Genomic DNA, 24,634 nt, shown 5'->3' on the forward strand with positions numbered 1-24,634 from the left:
TGCGCTCAGCAGCACCTTATCATCTCTCAGTTTAGTCTGAGTTGTGTCTTATATCAACAACAACAGGCGGTTCACAGCTCTCACTGCACAGCCGTGTCTCACAAAAAGGAAACTCGAGCAGAAGTAAAGGTTAGTTGCTCGTAACCTCACCCCCAGGAGGAGACGCGTGATTGGAGGCTGGAGATGGAGACGCTCATCAAAGCTGCGCCTGGATCTGAGCGAGGAGGGCTCGTCCCTGCTCGTCCTGACGGCAGACACACAATAACCTGCAGTGACCAGAGGGAACAAAGACCCACACTCTAATTGATTTTACTTTTATGTTTTCTTGCTTAATGAAAATCAAATCAAAACTAAACCAGGGGCGCTCGGCCTCTCTCTTCCTCTTCCTCCCTCTCCGGCTTTTCTTCCCCTCCTCCTGTCTCTCTCTGCGTGGCTTTGAAGTGTAAATCAGATTCTACTGATGTATGAAAGTAAAGTGCAGACTGTACACCAGAGACCATTTTACAGCACTGAGGGCACGCAGGGTGGAACCAGATGTAAGTGTATCTCTTTCACCGACGGTATAGGTCAATAATTCCTCATGAAACCATGAGTGTCTGCGAAGGCTCTCACCAAAAGACCTGCAGATTAACATTTATGAGGCCACATAGACATGAGAGCAGAGTTTACAGACCTTCATGCATTTACCTGCTGTTTGTCTGCATCAGATGAAGTGAGCAGAGACACAGTAACTCTTAGGTGTTAACTTCTTTTGTCAGCTGCTCCTTTCACTGAGCTTTTATCTCGAGTTTTCTGCTTATTCTTTCCTCTGTCTCCACAATCAGTCAGTATTGTTTCTCCCTGGGGGATTTTAAATAAATAGATCTGACAGCCGAGTGAAAAGAAACTGATTCTATTATAACTAAGATCTGATCTACAAGATATTAGAAGAGTCTTTCTGATGTTGAGTTTAATCCTTCTCCTCCCCCGTCATTCAGAGATTTATTAAGAAAAAGATCATTAAGATAAATGATAAGAACTTTCACCTGGATTTACCTCATTAGTGTTTTATACAGTCACATCCAATCGTCTAGGTCCCTGTCTTTTCCACTACCAAACTCTGCACCCAACATTTAACACTGAGCTGCAGTCAGTTCACTTTGTTTTACAGTGCAACTTCACTGATTCAATCAGGAACCAATAACAAAGGGGTTGGTTCTTAGTGGGAGGTAACGCAGGTAGATTATAGGACACGGGAGAGTAAGAAACAGTTTTTCCTGTCAGCCATGTTTGTCTCAGAACGTTTATGCTGGTGTAGAAAACAAACGTACCTTTGTCTCGTACACAGCTGTGAACAGTTTCTGTCTCTTACTGCGTCTCCTCCAGCTCTGTGGAGGATATTCTGTCTTCACTTTAACTGGATCTTTGATTAAACACGTCATTAAAACAATGATACACAATAAAAACGTACATATCCTCAGATAAATATATACAACATTCAACATTATGTGGCCACTAACGTCTGCTACTGAGGCTGTTTTCTTTGCACAATAACCAACTGTAAATGTTTTAATTGATCGTTACACTCACCTCATTAGACTGCTGTCATGTATTTAAAGTGTGGGCTATTGTTTACTGTGCAGCTTCACCTGCGTTCGGCCTCGTCTCAGCATCAGACAACATGTTTTTACAGTGTGAACGCCAGAAAAAACAGCGTTTGATCATTTTTCAAAGACTCATCAGTCTCAGTGTAAATGTCAGGCGGTACTCTGAAGTTCAGCTGGAAGATTCCAGAGAACATTCAACACAGACACAAAGATTTTACATGATTAAATCCTGAGACACTGAAGTTCTCATTTTTCCTCTCTCTCACACACACACACACACACACACACACACACACACACACACACACGACCATGAACATGTTGGGTCACAAACGCTAAAAGACTTTTTCTGAACTCATTACTAAGTCAGTCACCCACAGCGAGCAGATGTCATCTTCACTAGCAGTCAGAATTGTTTAAGTGGATTTGCTGCATTATTTTCTGCCTCTTACACCTTATATTAGTTATTTTTAGACAAACTGAGGTTAAGCATGAAATGTTTAGGCTTGTTAGGAATAGTGAATCATGCCCTGGCTTAAAGGCTTATAAACAAAGGGATTTAAGACAGATTTATTTTTTTCTACAAAGCTCATATTATCAGGATTAAACTTAAAGCACCCGAGGGTGAAAACAATGTAGAAAAACGTTACTATGACAAAGGAAATCATTCTTAGGAACAAATATAGAAAGAATATTCAGGGGTGAGTGGATTTGAGCAGAAAATGATCTTAATTGACTTCAAAATGATCCAAGAGGATTCAGAGAGAACGCGCTGTACAGGCTTTTGTGATTCTCATTTTTTGTGACATATCAATATGCATGATGTCAAATACTGGATACTGCTTCACACTTCACTTCAATCCTGCATGAAAAGAATCCGGGGCTGAAATGGAGAAAGTAGGGCAAAGAAAAGAGACTTTACACCGGGCATTAGTCTTCAGTGATGATGAGTTCATTTCTGCTCTGTGGCCTCCACCAGACTTTAAAAATCTGACCTGAAAACACGGTCGAAATGTTTATCATTTACTGTAAGAAACATGTTTCTGCTCCAACACGCTGCCAATACCTGAACACTTCCTCTTACTCTGCTCCTAAACCTGCATCACCTCTGTATTACTCACCGTATCACTGTTTTATTTGCTTAATTAAGGTGATTTAGTAACTGGCAGCCTGCAGCAACACAGAAAGAGCATAATAAATAAAACATTAGAAACCTGAAGCTGCAGTCCACATATAAACACAAAAAGGCAGCGCTGGTATGAACCTGCTGCCAGACAAACACCTGAACATAACACACCCAAAATAAAAACTTTGTTCTTTAACCATTTTGATTCTAACCAAATGATCTCCATGGAAAAGTAACGACTGAGTGAGAGACACTAAGACCTGTATCCTTTGGTTTGGACCTGTTCTGTTGCAGTGATGTGAAATCCTGAAACACTCTGCACAGATTCAGGAGAGTCAGAGCGAGCTTCCAAACAATGAACCATTTGTCAGGATGAAGTCTGGTACAGACCTGAAGTAGCTCTACTGCAGCCAGTGTAATATAACTCAGTCTCACTTATTAAACTCCTCTGAAGGTAGAAGTATCACACCTCAAAGATATTACTGCACATTACAACCATCTTACACTGTATCATATTAAATACTAGTTATGCAAATAAAAGTTCATTTTGGTGATGAAAACACTGCAGGAAATGACTTTCTTTATGAGCTCAGTTTGTCTGACGAGATCCTCAGTAACAGGCTGTGATATTATTTTATTATAAAGAGTTATAGGTTCAAAATCACAGGCTCTGTGAGGACCCTGTGCCATGTTGCCCCCCCTCACTGCAGCTGAGATGTAACTGGGCAGAGGAAGGAAGCTGTCAGGGTTCAGACTCCTCCTCGTGTTGATGTGTTGTTCCTGAGCTGTACTCGGCACATCCACAGTTTGGAGGGTTCGATCGGTTTATATCCAAACTAACACACACCAGCAGCAGTGAACAGGAGCGGATTCAACTGTGTTTGTTGGCTCAGATGTGTTGTTAGCATCTCAAGCTAACAACACATCTGAGTGCATCATTGGCTGATTCTTGGGTTACATTAGTTTATGCAGTTACGGATTATGTAAGAAAAAAAGAAGCAGTGCTGAGTTGTCCTCAGAGTTTAGAGGAACAGCTCTGTCCTGCTCTCTGTTCGCTTCAGGGAGGTTTATCCTCGAGTAACCCCGCCAACGTTACCCTGGGTGAGGTTAAATCTTTTTAATTCATCAGTCACTCCTCTGTCTGTGCACTGCTGCTGTGATACTGATGATACATCTGTCATTTGTTTTACATGTGAACATACTGTAAATAACAGTCCGTTTGGGATCATGGACACATTAGCATTAGCCTCAGTCTTTTACAGTATATTGTGAACATGTATGAACCTGTGTTTCTTTGTAAACTTCTGTATTGAGACTTTAAAGTGTTAACTCTGCCTCAGGTATCATTATAAATGGATCTGATGAGTGAAAACAGGCATAGCAACAGTAACCAAGGTCAGCTGGGTTTAAAGGACAGTCAATAATTTATCTAATTTTATTTTATTTGTGCAAGATGTTTTCTAACTGGCTGAAGAAACACTGTTAGTATGTGCAGCATTGTTTTATTTCTATAATATAAAAGACCAGAGCTGAGTTTATTTTCGTTTGAGCAGAGGTTTGTGTCATTTCTTTCTGTTGAATGTGTCAGAAAAGTTAAAAGATAAATGTCTTCACAGTGGAAGTTTGTAACTTGTACCCTGTTCAACCTGTCACTGGGTATATTTTGATGTTTTTTATAGTTCAGGATGAGGTTGAATCGTCACAGCAGAACTTCAGAACAATGTGTCTGAGTCAAAACTATTTTTCAGTTTTCTTCCAGAAAAAAAGGGTATTTACAGAGGAGCTGCAGAGACAGAGTATTTAGAAGCTAATCCTTGTCAACACTGGCCTGTCATCATGTCAGTGCTTCTATCAAACATCCTCCATCTCTCATTTCTCTGCTTCCTCCCACCTTATTTTTAACTTTTTTAATTCCAGAGTGTTCAACCAGAAAACAGAAGTTATGCCTTTGCTTACTTTTCTTAATTGACTCCCTCCTGCTCGCATGAACAAAGCCCCCAGACGTCATTTTCAGGACACCAAACTGAGCTCGTAAACTCCATTTCCTCTCAAACCCCAGGCGAGTTCACCTACTATCTCCTTCAATATTCTGCCAAACTCGACTGCTGCTTCCCTTCAAACCGTCTGCCATCACTTCCTGATACATCACTTAATTTTTCTACATCCAAAAAGAAGAAGAAGAAGAAAAAAAAACCTCTTGAGTGCTTCCATTACGCATACTTGTTTCTCCCCAGCAGGGAAAGTTGGAACCAGTCCCCTTATTGGTTACCCTCTGGGTCTGGTTTTTCACTTTCAACCATTTCCTGAGCTCATTTACTCTGCAAATACTTGCTGAAATTAAAGACACACACGTCTTGATCTCTTGGTCCATTACGGCCGTGTGCCCACCTGGAACCTGCGGCTTCTTATTTTCGGTGGTTTTATTTGAAAAGACGAGTTGCTGCACTTCACAGGCAGCCTGCAGAGCACAACATGTTATTAACACTCAGAGCACTGACCTCAAAATGCACAGAGAGATGAGATTATTAAAATTATTCTTAGTGAAAGGGAGCTGCACTTCAAATGAGATTTCACCAGGTGGACGCGGCTTCGACTGCGACCGGAGGTTTTTCTTTTCAAGGCTCGGTGACAGTACGTGGACACATTAGCATGAATAATCTGTGCAGCCTAATGAAATCTTCTCCAATAGTGCTGCAAAAACGACTTGCAAATTGCTTGAAATTGTAAGGTGTTCATTGTATTTTGTCCCCACCAGCTCCCTTCTAAACACCACAAAGCAGAATTCCAGCAAAAGAATAACATCATGCTGTAAGCTTCAAGAGGAAATTATTCACTGCAGGACTGTGGAGTTGGATTGCATTAGACTGTACCTGCGTTATCGTGTCTACCTCTTGTTGATTAATTAGACATGTGAGGCTACTTGAGTCTGCTTTATTTGCTGCCTTGTATTTCACTTGTTTCATCATGTATTACAGCGCTTCGTTTTGCCATGTGAGTGATCATGATGAGGGAGATCTAGATAGGTTTGCGCTCTCTCTGTGGAGTCCGCTGAGACTCACTTGTGATGAAGGGCTCTATAAATAAATGAGCTTGAACTTAATGTGATTCTCATCTCACGATCTCTGTGTCCACATCGCAGCTACTTACCTTAATATGTGGGCTTATTTAAAAGCACAAATATTCAAAACACTTCAGTTTACAGTGAAAAAAAAAATCTCATCTGAATTTTTGCCCTTCAGCTGTTGAAAGCCAAGACTCGTAATATCACTCGAATCCACGCATGTTTTTTAACAAGGTGCAGATGGAGACAGAGAGCACTCTACACACAGAACTTCATCCATCTCAGTCTTGTGTAAATGTTACATGTGTGATAATAAATTATAAAAATAGCAGCATAAACTTTGCAGTTCCTCATGTATGAGTACGCACGCTGATCAAAAAGGACCAGTTTCTATGTGACATTATAAAAATAGATTTCATTCTTTTAGTTGAATGTCAGAGAGGTTGTTGAAATATTTTGCTCCTGATTAAAACATGTCTAACACTGGAACTCATGCAGCGTACTAAAGGATTACCTTGGGGTGTATTTTATATTTTATATTGTGACATGTCTGCATGTACATATACAGATTAATATGGAGCATGTATGTTTGGATGCATTAAGGTTCATCTGTGTGTAGAGAAGTCTGTGACTGGTTGTGTTTACAGCAGGAACCTTCACAGGTGTTCTACCTGAATGAACCCACCTCCTCAAACCGTCATTATGAAGTCACAGCTATAGAAACCATCAACAATATACAGAAACACAGTATAACTGAACTCTGCATCACAGACAGGTCATGTAGCCAGAATAAATGCCCAATGAACACAATTCAATAGTATATATTATTATATATTATTTTGTCATTAAATGACAAAAACTTAAGCAATAAAATAAAGGTAAAATGCATTTTACTCACCGGAACTGTTGATTATTTGAAGACAAAAAACCTGCTTCTGTGGAGCGGCCATTCTCAGCTCTAAAGTGAATTCAAACAGACTCGACTTTCAGCGTTAGCTTCCACAGCGATAGAAAAGAATTTATTGTTGAGCTGAGACTCACAGATAAACTTCTACAACAGAGTCTCTGAACTCTTCCTCCTCCTTTAGTCAGTGTGGGTTGAAAAAACAGCTATTAAATCTATACTAACGTCTTTTAGCTTGCGCTAGCAGCTATAGCTGCGGTTAGCTAGCTCTGACAACTACGATCTCTGACCGTCCAATCAGATGACATGAAAATATCGACGTCATGGTAGGCCTGTTAGATGGTCTCACCGACTCCAAATCTGATTGGTTAAAGAATCCAAGCAGTTTCATCGCTGTTTATTTTAAATCACTGGAGCCTGAACTGTTGATTCTGAAGGCCTCGAGGCAGATTTCTGTTACCATGGCAACACAGGGCTGAAATCTGATTGGATAAAAGCTCTAATATAAACAGGAAGCAGTGGAACCAAGAGGAAAGCTATGAGATGAAGAGAACAGACTATTGGGAACAACTGAATACATAATGTATTAATGAAAATAAAAACATCTAATTAAAAATTAAAAATTAATTCAGTGATTGTGAGGGTGTTTGTGCAGTGGCTGTGGTATGTTCAAGTGAAGTTTTATCTACCTGTGAGTTTAGACAGCAGCTTCACACTATGTCACTGTTGTAAAGGGTTTTTAAAAAAATCTAATTAACAGATTTTTCCAGGCTCCTGTACAACAGTCAGCTTCAGTTAAACATGAATTAACTGAGAGTGATCTGTGTCTCGGGGGAAATTTCCCTTTTCTTGTCGGCCCCCCCACCCACAGAGAGTTCAGAGCGAAGGGTCAGCCTCTCTCGTTCTATATGAAGGGTGGATTTGTGTCAGCCGTTTCTGCCGTTTAATGGGCGGATTGTGAGGCAATCAGGGGGGTCAGCCTCAGAGCAGCACCTTCTGAAGCCGACTGCAGACAAAGTTTTAATCAACAAAGTCTCTCTATCGTTAAAACCATCATTTCAGAAGAAGGTTTAAATCTGATGTAAAACTGATCACAATTATTCACTTATCTCCTGTGTGCTGTCAGGGCCTAATACTTCCATGTCAAGTGTGTGGTTTGTTGATTAATGGTCGCTGTCTCCACAGCTGAGGAACTTCTGTGCTAGTGTCTTTGTCTCTGGGACCTCACAGTGATGATTATAGGATAACCTCTTGCACACAGTAATTAATCAGTCCAGGAGAAGCCCGTTCGCTCAGACTAAATGTGACAGCTGCTTGGCTGGATCACTGTGGGAGGATCATAGGTCCCTAATACCAACCTCAAAGTGTCCCTGAGGCTGGCTCCAATTCAAAACAAATCAATACAAGTTGTGGGTCCAACACCTGCAGGTGTTTACGGGCCGTCAGTTAAATGTGCGCGCGGCTTCGAGGTCGTCTTCATGACAACGTCTTGTGATACCAGAACATCGAGCGGGTCGTACTCACGAGGACAGGTTTGTTTTCCAGTCGTGTCCTTTACAGAGGAGAGGTCAGAAATATGAAGTGGAACTACTCACCAATGATACTCATACATCATCTGTTAGTTAGAAAACAAGCTCATCTTCCTATCTGCCCTTCACTGCCACTGTCTGCTGACTTCACCCACTTATAATTGCTCTCATTATAATTTCAATCCACTTTAATTGTATTCATCTCGACACTGTGCACATTTCGCAGTCTGAGGAGCATCACACAGGCCATGTGAACTCAGTGGAAGAAATTATTCCAAGATTTGATCAGAATCATTTCTCTCATCCAAAATATATTTTAGGTGATGTCAGAGTTGAACGATGGATCACCTGAGGTCAAATATCGACTTAATGAACCAGACTTCAGAGATGCAACTGTTTTTTATTTCTGATTGATGGCAGATTATCGTCTAGAGCTGAAACAGATGGTCAATTAATCAATTAGCTGATTGACAGAAAATAAATCAGCAATGACTTTGATAATCAGTGAATCATTACTTTGTTTTAAATCATTGGAAACTGAATGTATTTGGGTTTTGGAGCGCTGGTTGGAGAGAGGACTTTGACATTTTCTGACTTTTTATAAAACAAACAAACAGAGTTATTAGTGAAAATAAGTGGCAGAATAATCAATGATGAAAATAATTGTTCATTATTCTAAAGCTCAAATCTTTAAGTGTTTTGCCTTGTCCAAGTAAAGATTTTCAATTGACAGAGATGATGAGGGAAAAATGACTTTTCATCTCTTTATACATTAACTGGTTGTCAAACGATTCATATTCTATCGATGAACTAATCAGTTAATTCCTCGTTTCAGCTCTGTGAGGCACAGAACTGCAAATTAAACTGGACATAGTCAACATCTGAAACTACACTGGACTTTAAGGTGGAGACAGTTTGAACCAACTTGGGGTCATAAAATCCAACAAATAGTTTATTGACTTTCAGCAGATTCTCTCGGGTTAAGATGATTAAACGAGCAGAAAAAGCGAGAAAACACTTTTTCATCACGTCCATGTAACTAGCAAACAGAAAAACCCCTTCACATATTACAAACCAAAAAACTCCCTTTTTTCCACTCTGGCAGATCTGTTAGCTGAGATCAATGGGCAGCATGCTCCTGCATTGATCATCTCACAGCCATAACCGGCTGCTGCTGAGCCGACGGGACAGAGGAGGTGGTCTGTCATGAGATCTCGGCTGAGGGAGCGAGGGAGGAAACCAGGTAACACTGACGCTCTCTGACCGACAAAATAAATTACAGACAATTATTGAGACTCTCACGTGTTTTTAATGTGACGAGAAATTCACTGGAGTTGAAAAGAATCTGGGTTTAAAGCTCTTCCTTTTCAAAAGGCAGCATATTTCCAGCTGTCAATTCAATTTACTGATTTTGCTCTCTGCCGTCCTCAATAATGGAGGTGAATGATAGCAGCCGGCCACAAGGAAACACCATTCAATTGCATTTTGCTCTGAAAAACCAGTGGATATTACTGCAAACAAAGGAGTGTTTTCTCTCCCTGTCACACTTCACAAACATGTCGCAGGTAAAATGTAGGAAATAAAGAGTCATAATGAAAATAATCCATGCATTATATTAATGTAACATTCCTTTTTTTCATCACTGACTGTAACACTCTCCCTCTGGCAGCCTGCTGTGTTGTAGCTGTCTGCCAGATTAGATGACAAAGGCTGTTATTAGCAAATAATCATCTGGCAGAGATGATACAGGAAAATAATGTCAAAACACAACTTTAGTGAAAAACACAGAAAAGGCCTGAGATTCATTCAGATGTTCTTAACAATCTAATGATTTGATGCTCTTAAAGAGGAGGAGGATGACTTGCAAGAAAATGACAAGTCAACCAGCTTCACATACACAGAGACAGAAATAAGCAGAATCCACTGCAGAGGAATTAGTGCGTGGTATTTTGAGAGTGAACACCATCAAAACCCTCCAACACAATGGCTGCATGTTAAACCTTTTTGTTTTAGCTGGGCCATTTAATGAGCCTCTATTCTTCTCCTGGGCTGCAGAAATAACAAGAAGTGAGGCCAGAGCCACTCAGGAAGAACGGCTCAGAGAAATGTACAGTTTGGTAGAAAATGACCAGTTTGCTCAAACTGCTGCAGGTTGTTCCAGCTGAGTTTGTCTGCAGTATTTTCCCTTGGAGCAGGTCTGCTGTAATTAGTCTGCCTGGTATCTTTTCCTGCTCTGGTCTAATTACAGAAGCATATGAGATGAGCTCAGCCTCCTTCTCTGCATCCTGAGTCTCACAGGGAGCTGGACCAGAGCCAGACCTATAACATGACCCCGCCGCACCTTGGTTTCTCCGGAGGTCTCGCTGTCTCTATCTCGTGGTTCGATCCAGTACTGCAGCAGGTAGCTTCACTCTTTCATGTTCCAACTCAAGTGATTTCTAATCTGAGAGACTGTGAGGAAAATAAAATAACCAACAACTCCCAGAGATCCTGCGTTTCAGCCGGACCTGTCTCACTGCTCAGGGGAGAGACATCAGTCATCAGATGTGCAGAATGGAGACTGGCGTGGCGCAAACCGTCTGCTCGTCTGGACAGAAATAGGTGATGATAGTTACTGTCCCCGGTCTGTGGAGAGGGTCCGGTCAGATCCACTTTCACCGTGAGTCAGTGCGCAGCAGGGACGCGTGCAGCACAGAGGCTGTCAGTCCTCTCCATCCCTCCCATTGGCTGCAGCAGGATGCTCCGTGTCTCTCCTGTTTCCTTGATCCTCACATGCAGCTGAAGCCGACGCAGGTTCGCAATGGAGCGGGAGAGGGAGCCTTCACCTGTAGATATTTGACATTAACCGGTGTTTCCCCACCGCCAAAAAACCACCAGGCGCTCCTGAAGTAAACACTCGGCTCCTCGGATATCGCGTCGCTGCACAGCCGCTGGAAATAACTTCATTATTCCGGGTTTTTCTTTCTTTCGTTCTTTTGCGGGCGGCTGTCGCCCCGTGCTCCGGTATAACGGGATACTGCAGGCTGTATGGAGGGATGTCGGCATGGCTTGCACCAGGAGAACCAAAACTTTGGTGTCCACATGCGTGATCCTGAGCGGCATGACCAACATTGTTTGCCTGCTCTATGTCGGATGGGTCACTAATTACATCGCCAACATTTACATCAAAGTGCCGATGCCTTTAGCGGAGAGAAAGTTAGAGGGAGACAAGAGAGGCGACACTCTCCGGATCATGGAGAGGCTCGACCGGCTGGAGAATGTGGTCAACCAGCACATTCAAGGTAAAGCCTCCATTATTCTTTAACTTCCTGCACTGTGCGTTACTTCACACAGCCTGCACTGAGCACGCTCCATCACCAGGAACTTTCATACATTTCACTTTAATGTGTGAATTCACATGGTGCGTTTACGAGCTGCCGTGATGTGTTTGCATCGGGAATGGAGCAGGAACTTAGTTATCTGTTAAAGATCAGGTTATTCAGAGGGTGGGAGAGAAGACAAAGAAAAGCTGCACGTCCCAGTGTAAAGGATTAGTACAATGACACTGCCTGTATAACAGCTGGAGAATTAGTAGTCAGCAGAATATGTCTTTATATTTCTGCAGTAACAGATTAAAAATGTAATGAAGTCTGATGTAAACTTGAGTTGAGAACATTTACCTCCTGACTCCGTCTCTCATTCATAAATACTGTTAAATACCAGCCTGTGTTTTAATCGAGGGTAATCTGAATGGTGGTTGTGCAGAAACCAGCTGCATATTCTTAAGAAAACTGCTCCTCACATATCTTGTACTACACTCCACCTGAAAATGTTGCGTGAAGCAGCATTATGCATCCTTATTGGGAGCCATAATCCAATAAAGTGGTAAGTGCAGGAAAATTCTGCATTTAAATCCAGAGTATGTTTTAGGCTCTGTGCAGCAGTAAGTGTTTCATGCCTCCTTCAGTAACTTCATACCTCATCTGTGAATGAGCTGCGTTTCTAAATGAAGACGTTAAATAATTCCCTGCACCTTCTACATCCTTTGACTTGAACTTGTCCTTGTGCTTTTAGGAATGTCTGGAATCCTTTCTCTCAGATTCCTTCCAGCCTTTCTTCCTCTCCCGGTGTACAGTTTCTTTATACGCTTGATCACACACAGTTAATTTCTCTCTGCTCTGTGTCTTTAAAGGAGCTATTCTTGTCATCACAGGGGGGCTCAGTTTGGGCAGGTCCCAATCAGAAATGGCACAGAGCTGGTGCAGAAATGAAATGCAGACAGAAATCTACACATGCTTCTTTGAGCAATAAGGCTCCATGCTAAGCTTGGGTAAACATTCCTCCTGGAGGCAGGTCTCCATTTCACCTTGGCACCCATGTGCATCTGTGGGATGGAGCTTTGTTCAGGTGCCCCCCGTGACTTTCCTCCCCAAGTGCATGTTTCTGCTATTTCTGTAACACTGACAGACTTTAGCATCTCATGCAAGATTTGCATGGTCTGGAAACACTTGAGCAAGGTTTCATCTAAAATTAAATGATGAAAGAGATTCTTAGAACTTCTAAAGCCTCTGCAGCTTTATGTTACAAAGCATATTTTTTGACAGACGGCACAATCTACATCTCAGCTGCTGAACCTTTTGTTGGTTTTAAGGAGCAGTTTAACATTATGGGAAATACTTTCACTTTCTTTCTGTTAGTTAGATGAGAAGATTGAAACCCCTCTGGTTCCTCTTGAGTACACTGAACAGCACTATGTGTATGACTGACTGAGCAAATAAGACTGAGCTGAGTGTTCACTACTATTGATGCGAGCAGCAGCCATCTTGATTTCTTATGTCGGGGTTTCAGGGGACATTAAAGCAACTGGCCACTTAGCTCAGCTTAAAAGACGTTAGCCTAGCTCCTACAGTCCGGCCTAGAAATAGTTCCACACGTAGCATCCCTAAAACCACAAAGTATTGTGTTTACTCAAAGGCTACAGCAGTGCTGCAGGGTGGATTTCCCTTATGCTAAGCTAACTAGCTAACCATGTCTACCATAAAAACATGAAGGTGGCATCAGTGTTCTCATGGAAAGAGCACACGTTTGTGTATTTCTGTAAATGTCACACTCTTCCTGTAAAAACTAGCTGTGGCTCATTGTCTTTTTATGTCACTTTTGAAACTAGGACGTTCATCCTGTAATTAGTTTTTTAAAAACTCATCCACATCAAACATTTTCACTTCAACCGCACTCATTCTGTCATGGGCTCAAGCACAGCCAGCCAGCCATCATTAGCAGCTGCTTTGGGTGTTTGTACTCATTTCATTATGAACCTGTTTCCATGCCCTGACATCAACTGACAGAGATCACATTAATACCAACACTACGTCTCCCTGCTCGTCATTTTTAGAGCGCGGCGCCGGCGTTGACTGCCGGAGGAGGCGGTTAATGTCGTATCCGTGCACATTTGCAACAATAAAAAACCGTTCCAACAAAATGACCTGTCACTTTAAGGACGAGCCATATTGTCTGGATTTCCCTGATAATTGCTCTGAATGCATCCGCTGCAAATAAAGACCCGTAATCTGAGAGTGAGAGTGGCTGACGGCGTCAACAGTCAGCGAGCTTCAGGCACAGCCAGAGAGTCATTAGTGCACTTTTGACATCTCTAAAAATACATTTTCTTCCTATATCACGTTGCGAGACAAGTGCAGGAATTGTATATTCTGACTCTTGCATTCAGTGCCGTGGTTTGCACACTTAAGAGGGTCCTGGTCCCACAGTCACACACTGTGCGTGATGCACTTAGTTTTAGTGCTCTGGAGGCCGACGTGAGCTCCCACACCACAGAGCAATACTGCATGTGAGAATGAAAGATTTACTGCAGCCGGCCCACCGTGGACAGTCGAGAGAGATGTCTCTGGTGTCATCTTCACACTCGTGGAGGAGGCAGAAATGTTCCACTACTGTAACTATGTGATGAAATCAAGTGGCCTGTTACCAGGACAAAGCAACGTGGCAACAGCACGTTTAAACTGCCTGAGCTCTTTCTTGTGTTGAGAGTCAGCCGAGGAGAATTTATTGGGTAGTTGGACAGAGCAGGTTCACACATGCCCACAGTGAGGGATGTTTGCTGCACTCTCTGCTTTACAGTACGCTACGAAAAAAAAAAAAAAATCCAGGTGAAATTTTGCAGCTACATGTTACTGCACCAGAGACAGTGGAGTTATGGGTTGGGTTATACTAAAGTGTATTTAAGATGTGACAGGAAAATAATTATTACAGCACCTTATGTTGCACGCACAGTAAATTAAGTACTCTAATACACAGTAGGTCATTTCTGTGCTTTTGTACAGCGAGGTAACTGCATACATTTACATACTCTTGGATATTTATATCTCTTTATCAGGGTATACAGCAGATAATCCTCATTATTTTTACTTTGTTATCAGCTTCTCTTTCTCCTCCTGTTTACTGTGTGGGTATTTGTTGATCTGGTCAAGGAGCTGCTGCATACAGTTTACCTTGCATGGATGGATAAGTACAAGCAGTGTTGAATTAAAGTGAGTAAGGCTGAAATTAATTGTTATTTTCATTGATTTAGTCTCAGAAGTAACTAATGTCTGTCTTAATTAAACCTCACGAAACCTGAAGATTGTCAGTTTGCTGATCATCAGTGATCAAAACAGTTGATCTATTTTCTTTCCAATCGATGAATCAACTAATCAGTGCAGCTGTCTATTCAGATTAAACTGAATACAGTCGATGCCTCCGTTTGTCTGGTTTGTGTTTTAAAGTGATTTATGTCGACAAAACTAAAAGTCAGAACTTTATGTGGAGCTCTGATAACAATACTTGTGTTGTTAGAAAACAGAGCCTGCAGTCTGAGCAGTGTCAGTCTGTATGTGACCGTGTGGCGTTTCAACAATGGCCTGTTTTATCAGGATGATGTTTATGAGGATGATGACAGCTCGTCTGATGTCTTGCTTTGACCTCTGAAGATGTGCATTACCAGCACGTCATCTGATTGAAAGGCCTGCGAGAACTAGTCATTAGCACACTGCTGATTTAGCTGCAAATGATAGTGACAGTTCCCAAGATGGCTTCGAGCAAATCCACCCGTCAAGTCAATTGAGAAGCTCAGTAAATCAGTGTTTCCGCTGATGCTCAGAGGACAGTTATATTTGGGTATTTATCTGATGTGATTTTCCAGACTGACAATGAGAACAGTGGTGAGGGAGAGGAATAAGAGAGGTGTGTGTGTGTGTGTGTGTGTGTGCATGCTTGTGCATGCAGGTTATGGTATGCAGCTCAGGAAAGCAGGAGACAGACTCATACATACTTTAAGTTTCTCAGTGCTGCGTCCTCTGGGAGGAAAAACTGACAAAATACTGTTTTCATACAGTTTTAATGGAAGGCAGCCTTGTTCCTCTCAGATTCTATTTATTCTGTTTACTAAAGTTTTGAATGATAGTATAACACACACACTATTACACATAATATGCCTGGATGGATGTTTTAAAAAGTATTAAATGCAGTAAAAGGCATAAGATTATATTAACCCAAATTTCTCCACTGCTGAGGGAATTGGTGAAAATCTCTCCTCAGATGGCCTTCATTTACAGAGACCTGCTCACTTCCACTGCTGATTGGGCTGTTTCAATCTGTAAGTTCTGCTGCAAAAAAAAATATCATTTGGCAACTCAGAGCTCATTACCTCAGCAGGTGATTGGTGCAACAAACCACAGAGTGCTGCTGCCATGGTGAACAGGTGAAATGCAGCATGATGGTAGATGTATTTACAGAGGGTGATAGTGATTAATTTGTAATAGATGTAAGTCTGTTTGTGTGTGGTGTTTACAGGGGACATTTATCACAACTGAAAAAGAAAATAAGTCAGTTAATTGGCTCTTACTCCTGTAGTGTCACAATCTAATCAGGCAGAAGTGTAGTGGGCATAAACCAGCGTCTAATTAAGGTGAACGTGGGGCAGGTGTGCTGACAGGTGATGATGAGGCAGAAACAGCTGAGGAGCCTGCTGCTGGGTGGAGAGAGGAGTTAAAGTAAACAGAGGTGAAGATTGTATCTGATGTCTTTAGTCATGAACAGCCAAAAAAATCAAAGATATTCCCAGGAAATATATATTTAACCAGATACACCTGCAAAATGTAATGTAATCCAAAGTAAGAGCTCAGCCGTGAACCTCCCTTTACATAATAACATTCAGTTTTAATTGGCACCGATTATAATTTAACGAGTTATTCAGTCCAGTGTGACTCCACCATCAACTGCGACCTCAGTAATAAACATACAGTAAAATTAAGATCTTTCAAGCTTTAAAAACAGGACATGGAGCACAGCTGCAGCACTGGGCTGCATTAGATTCTACAGGTGCACCTGAGTGAGTGGCCACAAAATCAGTGTTTTCTATATCGTTTAATGTGTCTTTGTCTCGTCAGAGAAATCTCCACAGGCGATGGATCTGATCTCTTTAGAAGAATAAAACTACCTGGTAACTTTGTGCCTCCTAATTAACCTCATAGCAGGAATAAAAAAACTGCAGACTGACTGAATGTTAACCACAGTCGCCACCTTAGTTTAATGTGTCGTTTTAGTCATTTATCCTGAGGGGAACATGAACAGTAAATTTAACACTAAAATAGCTGGTGAGATATTGAAGTGTGGATCGACTGACAGGCAGACGGTGACAGTCAGCACATCAGTTTTCTCCATAATCACATAAGAATGAGAAAACATTTTTAAATTAGTTTATTAAAGAGTTCTCTGATGGATAAACCACGTGCTGCACACAGATTAGAACTTAGTGTAAACATATCTTTGACACGTAGACAGTGGGTCTGAGACCACGTTCTCATTCCCTAATATCAGTCAGTAATATTGGCAGGCTGAGTTATCCATCTCACTGTACTGGACAAACAGTATCTTGCCCTGGTGCCAGAAACTCATGACTCATGTTTTCAGTCTGCAGCAGGTAGGACACTGGGATGAGAAGCTGTATGTGTGTTTTTAATAAACACAACTTCTTATAGAAGTTTATGAATTGATCACTGTGTTTCTCAGGTTAGTGAATGTAACCAACAAGAACTGGCATCTAATGAAACAGGGCGAAGAGAAGAGACATTACTTCATACTTGTTACGTGTAAGATGAATGTAACTGTGGTTTCTATAAACATTCTGCTGTAGATTTATTACAAGTCTGATTCATCTCCCAGCACCGGGTGTTTGCAGCCTGCAGGCACGACTGCAGCCAGAGAGAGAGGGAGGGAGGGAGGGAGTCTGGGGTGAGGAGAGGGGATAAAAAACGCTGGGATATTCTGGGCAGTAATTCCAATAAATCGAGAAGTTATTGAAATACAGGGATATGAATGCACTGGAGAATGTTTGGTAATGAAAACAATTAATTCTTCTGACTCCAGAGGGCAAAATCATCATGAAGAGAATAAATTAGACGTGTAAAAGCCTCTTACAAGAGTGTCGATTCAAAGGTTGTCCCTTGACAATTTCTACTAAATACATCAGTTCACTATGGCAAATGTTCCTTCTGTAGTTTTTTTTCCTGCTGGTTTCCTGCAACCACAACAGAAATATGAAAACAAGCCTTGTAAGTCAGATGGAAATCTGATTTAGCTGTGACTCCTATGAGATTTACATTACAGCTCGAGCTGACAGCAGGCCATTTATCTGTCGACACTGATATATCATGATGTACTGATAAGCACTTTGTTGTTTGGAGTGGGTTAAAGAAACGCTGTAAATATTCTCAGGATAGACTCACAGCTGCACTCTGGACCAGTCTCTAAAACACAAAGACACACGCTGCTTATGCATTATCAGCTCATCAGATATTATTGACTGACTTCTTAGAGAATACGGTTTCAGGAGGTTTGTGCTGCCAACCCCTGAGAATAATATCTGGATCATTATCATGATGAACTTTCCAACCTTGTCCCATAAAAACTGTAGTCAAATACGACTAAAGAGCAATATTAAATGCAGTATTAGCCCTTTATTTCACACCTTTAAATGCAGTATGTTTTGTCGCTGCCCTGATCATGTTTTTTTTTTTTAAATAAAGAAGCGTGTTCACTGCCAACGCAAAATCTGCAATGCAAAACATTCACCGGCAACATATTTGATTTTTCTCACAATAACCTGCTCCTGGCAGCTAAATGATTAATGTTGTGTGATTATGTTTAGGCAACTTAAACCACTTGGGGAGAGAAAGATCAAGGTGTTCTGAATAATAGTGTAAAGAAAAATCAACGCTGACTTCACAAAAATCAAAGCACTTCACTGTTTCAATATTTAACTAAGAGCAGAAGAAGGAAGACGGTTCAATAAATGAGCAGAGAAATTCTAAAAGCACATCTATTATTTCTTCCTCCTTACAAAATCTATGAGTGTGTGATTCCTGAAATAGCTGCCACAGCACCCGTCATCTCCGCTGGTCCCGTTATACTTTGTTCTGAACACAAACACACGGTAACGCCGCCACATAAATCCTGCATTTTTAATGTTGAAGAGCTGAGTTTGTCTGTCAGCTGTCACCGAGTTCAACTGATTCTAATGATGTGCACTTAATGTTGAGGCAGACAGAGGTGTAGATGGTGTCTGATGAGAGGGTTCAAACTATTGTTTCAGTGTTTTATCAAAAACACATAAAGCAGGTAGACGTTAGAGAGCGATAGCCACCTGTGTGGATTTATTATGTAAGGGATACTGATTCCCTGTATGCTGCTGGTAAACGATCCCAAAGTTAATCCTAGTTTATTTTCTTGTAATAAAAACAGACCTTCCTCATAATTCTGAGACTGAAAATCATCAGAAAGTTTTGGTCCTGGTGATTCATTATCCAGGCTGCAGTTTTTATAGCTTGAGGATATAAATTCCTCATCATTAGTTTCTCATACTCAGCTGTAACCTCTTCACACCTCTGAGAAACCTCATCTCCGCGCTGTAAAATCCTCAGTAAAGGAAACAGCAGTGAGGACAAATTGAAGTGTTGCCTCGTGCTTTTAAGATTTGTCAGCACTTGTTTTTTGTTTTCTTTTTTTTCACTCTCTCTCTTCCTCTGCTCTCTTTTTCATAATTAATGGCACTAAGTGGGGAAGTGTGGTCTGGTTCAAACACACCCATGCCATTATGTACTAAATGTTTTTATGTGCTGATTAACAAGTGTAGACTGTCTCATCTCATGCAGTAGAACACAGAGTTTCTCTCCTCTGATTTGTATCATCTCCAGCTTCAACCTCATCAAACTGTTTCTAGTAAGAAAAGCTTTTCCTGTTTTTGGCTGCAGATACTTTTCTTTGGACATTTCAAATATGTAAATGTGATCACTTTTATGCCAAAAAACAAAGGAACAAACAATAAATAGTATCAGATATTTCCTTCAGAGATTTGAGACGGTTACAGTGAAGGAGAATTTAATCAAAGAACTTTTTAAAGAGGCTGAATGACACTAGCACATAAACACAGAAACTAAATTAGTGATATATATATATATATATATATATATATATATATATATGTGTGTGTGTGTGTGTGTGTGTGTGTGTGTGTTTGGTGGGATTTAATCACAGTATTGAAGTAGAATTAATTATGGTTAATGGTTTTCCCATATTGATCATTGTTGTAATAAACATGTAGACTTGCTGAGTCATATTTATCATGCAGTATAATGTATGAGTGAGCTCACCAGCTGATATCTTATTAGCAATAAAAAGTCATTATAGAACACTGATAATTTAGCAAATTGATTACAATATAAAATGAATGCAAACCAAGGTCACCTTACTGCAGAACACCTCACAGTTAAACTCCCATGAGAGTCTTTAAGTGGTGACAGAGAATCATCACATGTTGTATTATCAGCAGCCAACACTTTTTCTACTAAGCTGCAGATTATTTTTTGGGTTAATCAGCTCAGCTTTCATCAAACTGTAAAAATGCTCCTAAAAGCTCCAGGTGACGACCGACAGTCAAACCCTCAAAAGTTCAGTGTTAATGTGAGACAGAGACGCTGGTTTAAAAAATTATATAAACAATAAACTGATTACTAACTTAGCTGATAATTTTCTGTGAACTAATTGTGAAATCTTTACACAGAAAACTGAAATAAACTTTGAAGAAAACTGGTCTGTGCGATCGTCTGGTGCCTTCAGTGTCTCTTCAGTCAATTAAGTTATTAACTGACCTCTTTGACCTGATGACGTGAGTTATGTTGGCAGAAACAAACGTTTTTCACACATTCAGTTGTATTTTTTCCTCTCAGCAGATCCATCATGAGACAGTAGACTTCAGCAGTCAGTGTTTGATTCATCTCTATCGAGTCAGCTGTTACTGATGGGAGGTTATGATTGGGGGAGGGTGGAGACGGATCACAGGACGAGACAGAAGTGAATTACTGGGACCTAGAAACGAGATTCATCAAAGCTAACTATAATTGAGATCTTCTATCAAAATACATTTTCCCACCCTTCACTCATCATTAATCCATCGCTGATATAGACGAAACTGGAGCGGTCGTTATCTGCCACAAAGTATTGCACTGATGAGCCACAGACCAGAAAATCCAGGAAAAAAATAAGTAGGCATGGAGGTTTCTCCCATTAAAAACTCACACTGCAAATGTCTGAGCATCCTTGAACGCATCGCCAATGTAATTTTCATCTCTACAGCTTATCACAGCTAAGCTCTGTTCACTCAGGACTAGAATTACTTAGGGTCCTCCTGTGATTTGTAATAATTGCAGAGGCTGTCTGTGTTCTTCATCCTGTGCAAATCTGCTGGGTTTGTAATCTGTAAAATAAAACATGGAGCTCTGTTTGCACAGGATTTATTTCTCATGGGAAGGTTAGGTGATTTTAATCTCATCTCTTAGGCAGTGATTTTAACCCATGCAGTCATATATGCTTGATATTTCTCACTCTATCCCGCTAATAATTACAGAATTATTATTATTATTATTATTATTTTTACAGTGAACTGGTTGGTCGTCATATATTCTTACATATTCAGACCCATCTCCACAGCACCGTCAGCTGGTGGTCTGACTGTGCACATTATCTTTCTGCTACAGGGAGAAAAAACGCTTTGGCTTGTTTGTTTTTCTTTAAACTGTTCACAGTCATCTTGGTCCAAGATGCAGTGACAGAGCCCTGCACAACAGTGTCGGTGGGGAACATTTGCACATTGAACCTTCATAAATCCAGTCACACTTATATCTCCTGCCATTATTTCCAGAAACCATCAAAATGCAGCTGCAAAAAAATGTGTTGTGAACTAGAGCCATAAAGCTCAGTAAATCTTAATCTTAAATTACATGAGCTTCCCAGCTAATCTTATTCTAGTTTGAACTGGGCTTTAGGCGGATACGCTGTGCTTTCTTCATTACTAAAATTAGCATTTCTGATTTCCATTTACAATACGTAGCAGCTTAACATTCATAGAGTTAAGTCACATCTGTTCTAAAATTGTTGTCATAGAAAAACCATTTCATATGTTACTATATATTACACACAGGACTTAACATCAGCACCATATGCAATAATATATCATATACAAACTGTGAAATATCTTCATATCGTTCTCCTTTTGTGTCCGTCTTTAAATCACAAACTAGATACGACACAAAACTGTTCCACTGTCACAGAGCTCCTCTGACATTAATATAATCCACTCTGTAAAGGTTGAAGTTAAGACCTCAGCTTGATCATTTGTCTCCATCCCACAGTGAAATACTAAAGGACCAGTTTAACTGAACAGTTTACTTTTCAACAGGTCAGTGTTTCTCTCTGTAAACTGAATTATCAGACTGGTTTCATGGACACAGTTCATAGAAAGCAAAAGTTAATGGAAAAGGAAAGATTAAATAAGAAAGATTAGAAGATTAAGACATATTTACATGAGGATTTTTTCATGCAGACAAACTTAGATGGAAAATAACCTCAGTACATCAAACTCACTTTCTGAAGGTGTCTTTTATCACATGGATCAAAGTTTTACAGCTGTAGAGCTGTCTGTGCGTATGATCACATAAAGAAAAGATAAAGATGGCACTTTTGGAAAGTAAAATCGTGGGGAAAGTAGAGAGGAGAATTCTTCTGCTGTGATGTTTCTGCCACCTGTGATTTTGCCTGTTTTGCTCTTTGTCTTGCATCCTGTCTCAAAGTCCTTACATAAGCATCCACAGTGAAGCTCCTGTACTCCTGAGGTTTTAATGGCTTTGTTATGGTTTAAATCACTGAGAAAAAATTTACATCATGTTCATGAAATGAAGAGGTTGTAAAAGTGTTTTATTCCCTAGTTCTCAAACCATTCAACCTTTTCCACCCGTCACTCTGGATATAATTTAAGGCTCCATATGGCGACTGTCGAGATTATCTTCATATCTGGTAAATGTGAGAACAAGTTTCTACATGACAAGTTTCTACAGTCGTCCTCTGCTGTTTCTGACGTGTGTAGTTTAGTTCATTAGTCAGTAAACAGAAAATTAATCTGCAACAAATTAAATGTTCCTGCTTTCAAATATGAAGTTTCTCATTTGTGCTTTGTGGTAAACAATATTAAAATGAATATTTTTGGATTTTTGACTGTTGAGTCATTTTGCTCTGGAACTTACGACTTAACATTTTAACAAATTTCTGGATATTTTATAGATTCAGCAGTTGACTTTATTAATTGATAGTGATTATGTTTATCAGATTAATTGATGATAAAAAATAATATTGAGCTGCAGCTTCAGTGTAACTATGTAAAAACAATGTCTTTTTAAATAAACAGTCTAAATTTAGTTCTAACCAAAATCTTGCAAATTAAAAGATGAAAATGTTCTAAAAGATTAGATATGTGCAGATAGATATTCCCATACACACACACACACTATATTAGTTAAATTCACTCACACACACACAGATTTAAATGAAATAAAAACTAGATTAGAAGAGGTAGGAAGCTTAAAGCTCATACAAAGACAAGATAAACAGAATTATATTAATTAAAAATGATGAGGGATAGAGGGACTACAATATTAAGAAAAAAGATTTAAAGAGGAAGAGAATTACCAGTTGAAAGACACTACTATTTGTACTGTTTCTGATCCCCCTGTCGCTTTAAATTAACAATACCATGAGGATAGGACTGGTTTTGGTTGTATTATGGAACAGATGATGCCTAAAGCTCTGCACCAGCATCCCCGCCTGTCTGTGCCTCTTCCTGGTGCAAGTGCAAGCCATCAGATATTCACAAATGCCTCTAGAATGCAAATGCTTAGCATAAAAATAGATCCAATCCATTTTAAGGAGGTGATTCGGCGCAGAAATGAAGTCATTACACATTCTCCCAAAAGATAATGCTCAGAAGTTGGTTTGTATTTGTATGGGGATGTCTCAGCTGAATTACACACAGAGGAGAACAACAGTTGGTGCATCACGGCTCCAGAATTATTTCTTTACAACACTTTCAGTTACCATCTGTACTCCTCTGACGGAGGAGCGTTTGTTGCTGTCAGAAATGTTGAGTGTAAGGTGTGTACAGTGTGTGCTCACACTGCAACATGTGGTCACACGTTAACATGCCTCTTGTGCGTTAATCACATGATGGTCTAAGTTTTTAATGAAAAAAAAAAACTTGATCTTCTACAATCACATGTTAATATTGCTTTAATGTTGATATTGAAACTGAAACTATGCTCCTCCGTCCTCCTTTTTCACATGATTGCACTCTGAAAGCTTTTGGATCTTGTAACAAAACATGATGGGGGGATCCAGCCGTCAGGCAGTGCTTTGTCAGCCTGGTACAGAGGCCAGCAGCCAGTCAGGGCCTGGCCTGAGGTGCAAATCAACACTGTGCAAAAACTCCCCTGTCATGTGCTTTTGTGGGGCATCTGCCGTGCGGTGATAAGGACCGGGCTGTTTCACTTTTTGCAACACAGCACCGAGTTTTTGAGCTAATTATTTACCTCACTGTATTGTTGTAGGAATTAACGTTAGATAAAATTCTCTCTCAACCTATAGCCTCCGTTCTGTAGCAGAGTCGTGACTCGTGATGGTGAAAGTGCAGAGCAAGATGTAAAACAAGGCGTTTTTTAAAGCGATGTGTGAAATGCAGGAGCACATCTGCTCCACTCTGATTACAGAACTGAAACACAGAGAAACTAAAGCTTCATATTTCTGTACTGAGAGTGTCCTTTGCCAGTACCTCTGAATCAGCAGCCTCAGGTTCAACACATGGACTTGCTGGACTTCTCAGCTCTACCGGCTGAAATGCTGCTCGGTGCCTCCTGGAAAGAACATTTACTGTTGGGTGGTGGGTTCGTTTCGTGTGGGGTGCTGAAGCAGCTCGTCCATGTCTCGCCTGAAGCTGCAAACAGTCAAAACATTTTGTTACTGTTTCTGTGTTGTGAAGACAAAGGAGGCATCATGTTCTCTCTGATGTTGTAACAA

General features: G+C 40.5%; 1 protein-coding gene and 1 long non-coding RNA gene across 3 annotated transcripts in view; one reads left to right on the top strand and one right to left on the bottom strand.

Annotated features, from left to right (window-relative positions):
* LOC108874581 (uncharacterized) overlaps window positions 1–24,634 on the bottom strand; it is a 50,540-nt gene that overhangs the window by 9,233 nt on the left and 16,673 nt on the right. The window contains exon 4 of one of the 2 annotated variants that reach the window (XR_007814010.1): window positions 24,390–24,551. This is a non-coding gene — a long non-coding RNA (uncharacterized LOC108874581). Of the gene's footprint in view, window positions 1–23,205; window positions 24,552–24,634 lie in introns of those variants that run through there. The other variant, XR_007814009.1, reaches the window with a different exon arrangement.
* The window catches only part of galnt18b (UDP-N-acetyl-alpha-D-galactosamine:polypeptide N-acetylgalactosaminyltransferase 18b), a 66,863-nt gene continuing 50,855 nt past the window's right edge, over window positions 8,627–24,634 (top strand). The window contains 1 exon segment of the mRNA XM_018663093.2: window positions 8,627–11,487. Coding sequence (XP_018518609.1) covers window positions 11,250–11,487 — 238 coding nt within the window. The 5' untranslated portion in view covers window positions 8,627–11,249.

Source organism: Lates calcarifer, linkage group LG2 (assembly GCF_001640805.2).
Source record: "Lates calcarifer isolate ASB-BC8 linkage group LG2, TLL_Latcal_v3, whole genome shotgun sequence".
Classification (NCBI taxonomy): domain Eukaryota; kingdom Metazoa; phylum Chordata; class Actinopteri; family Centropomidae; genus Lates; species Lates calcarifer.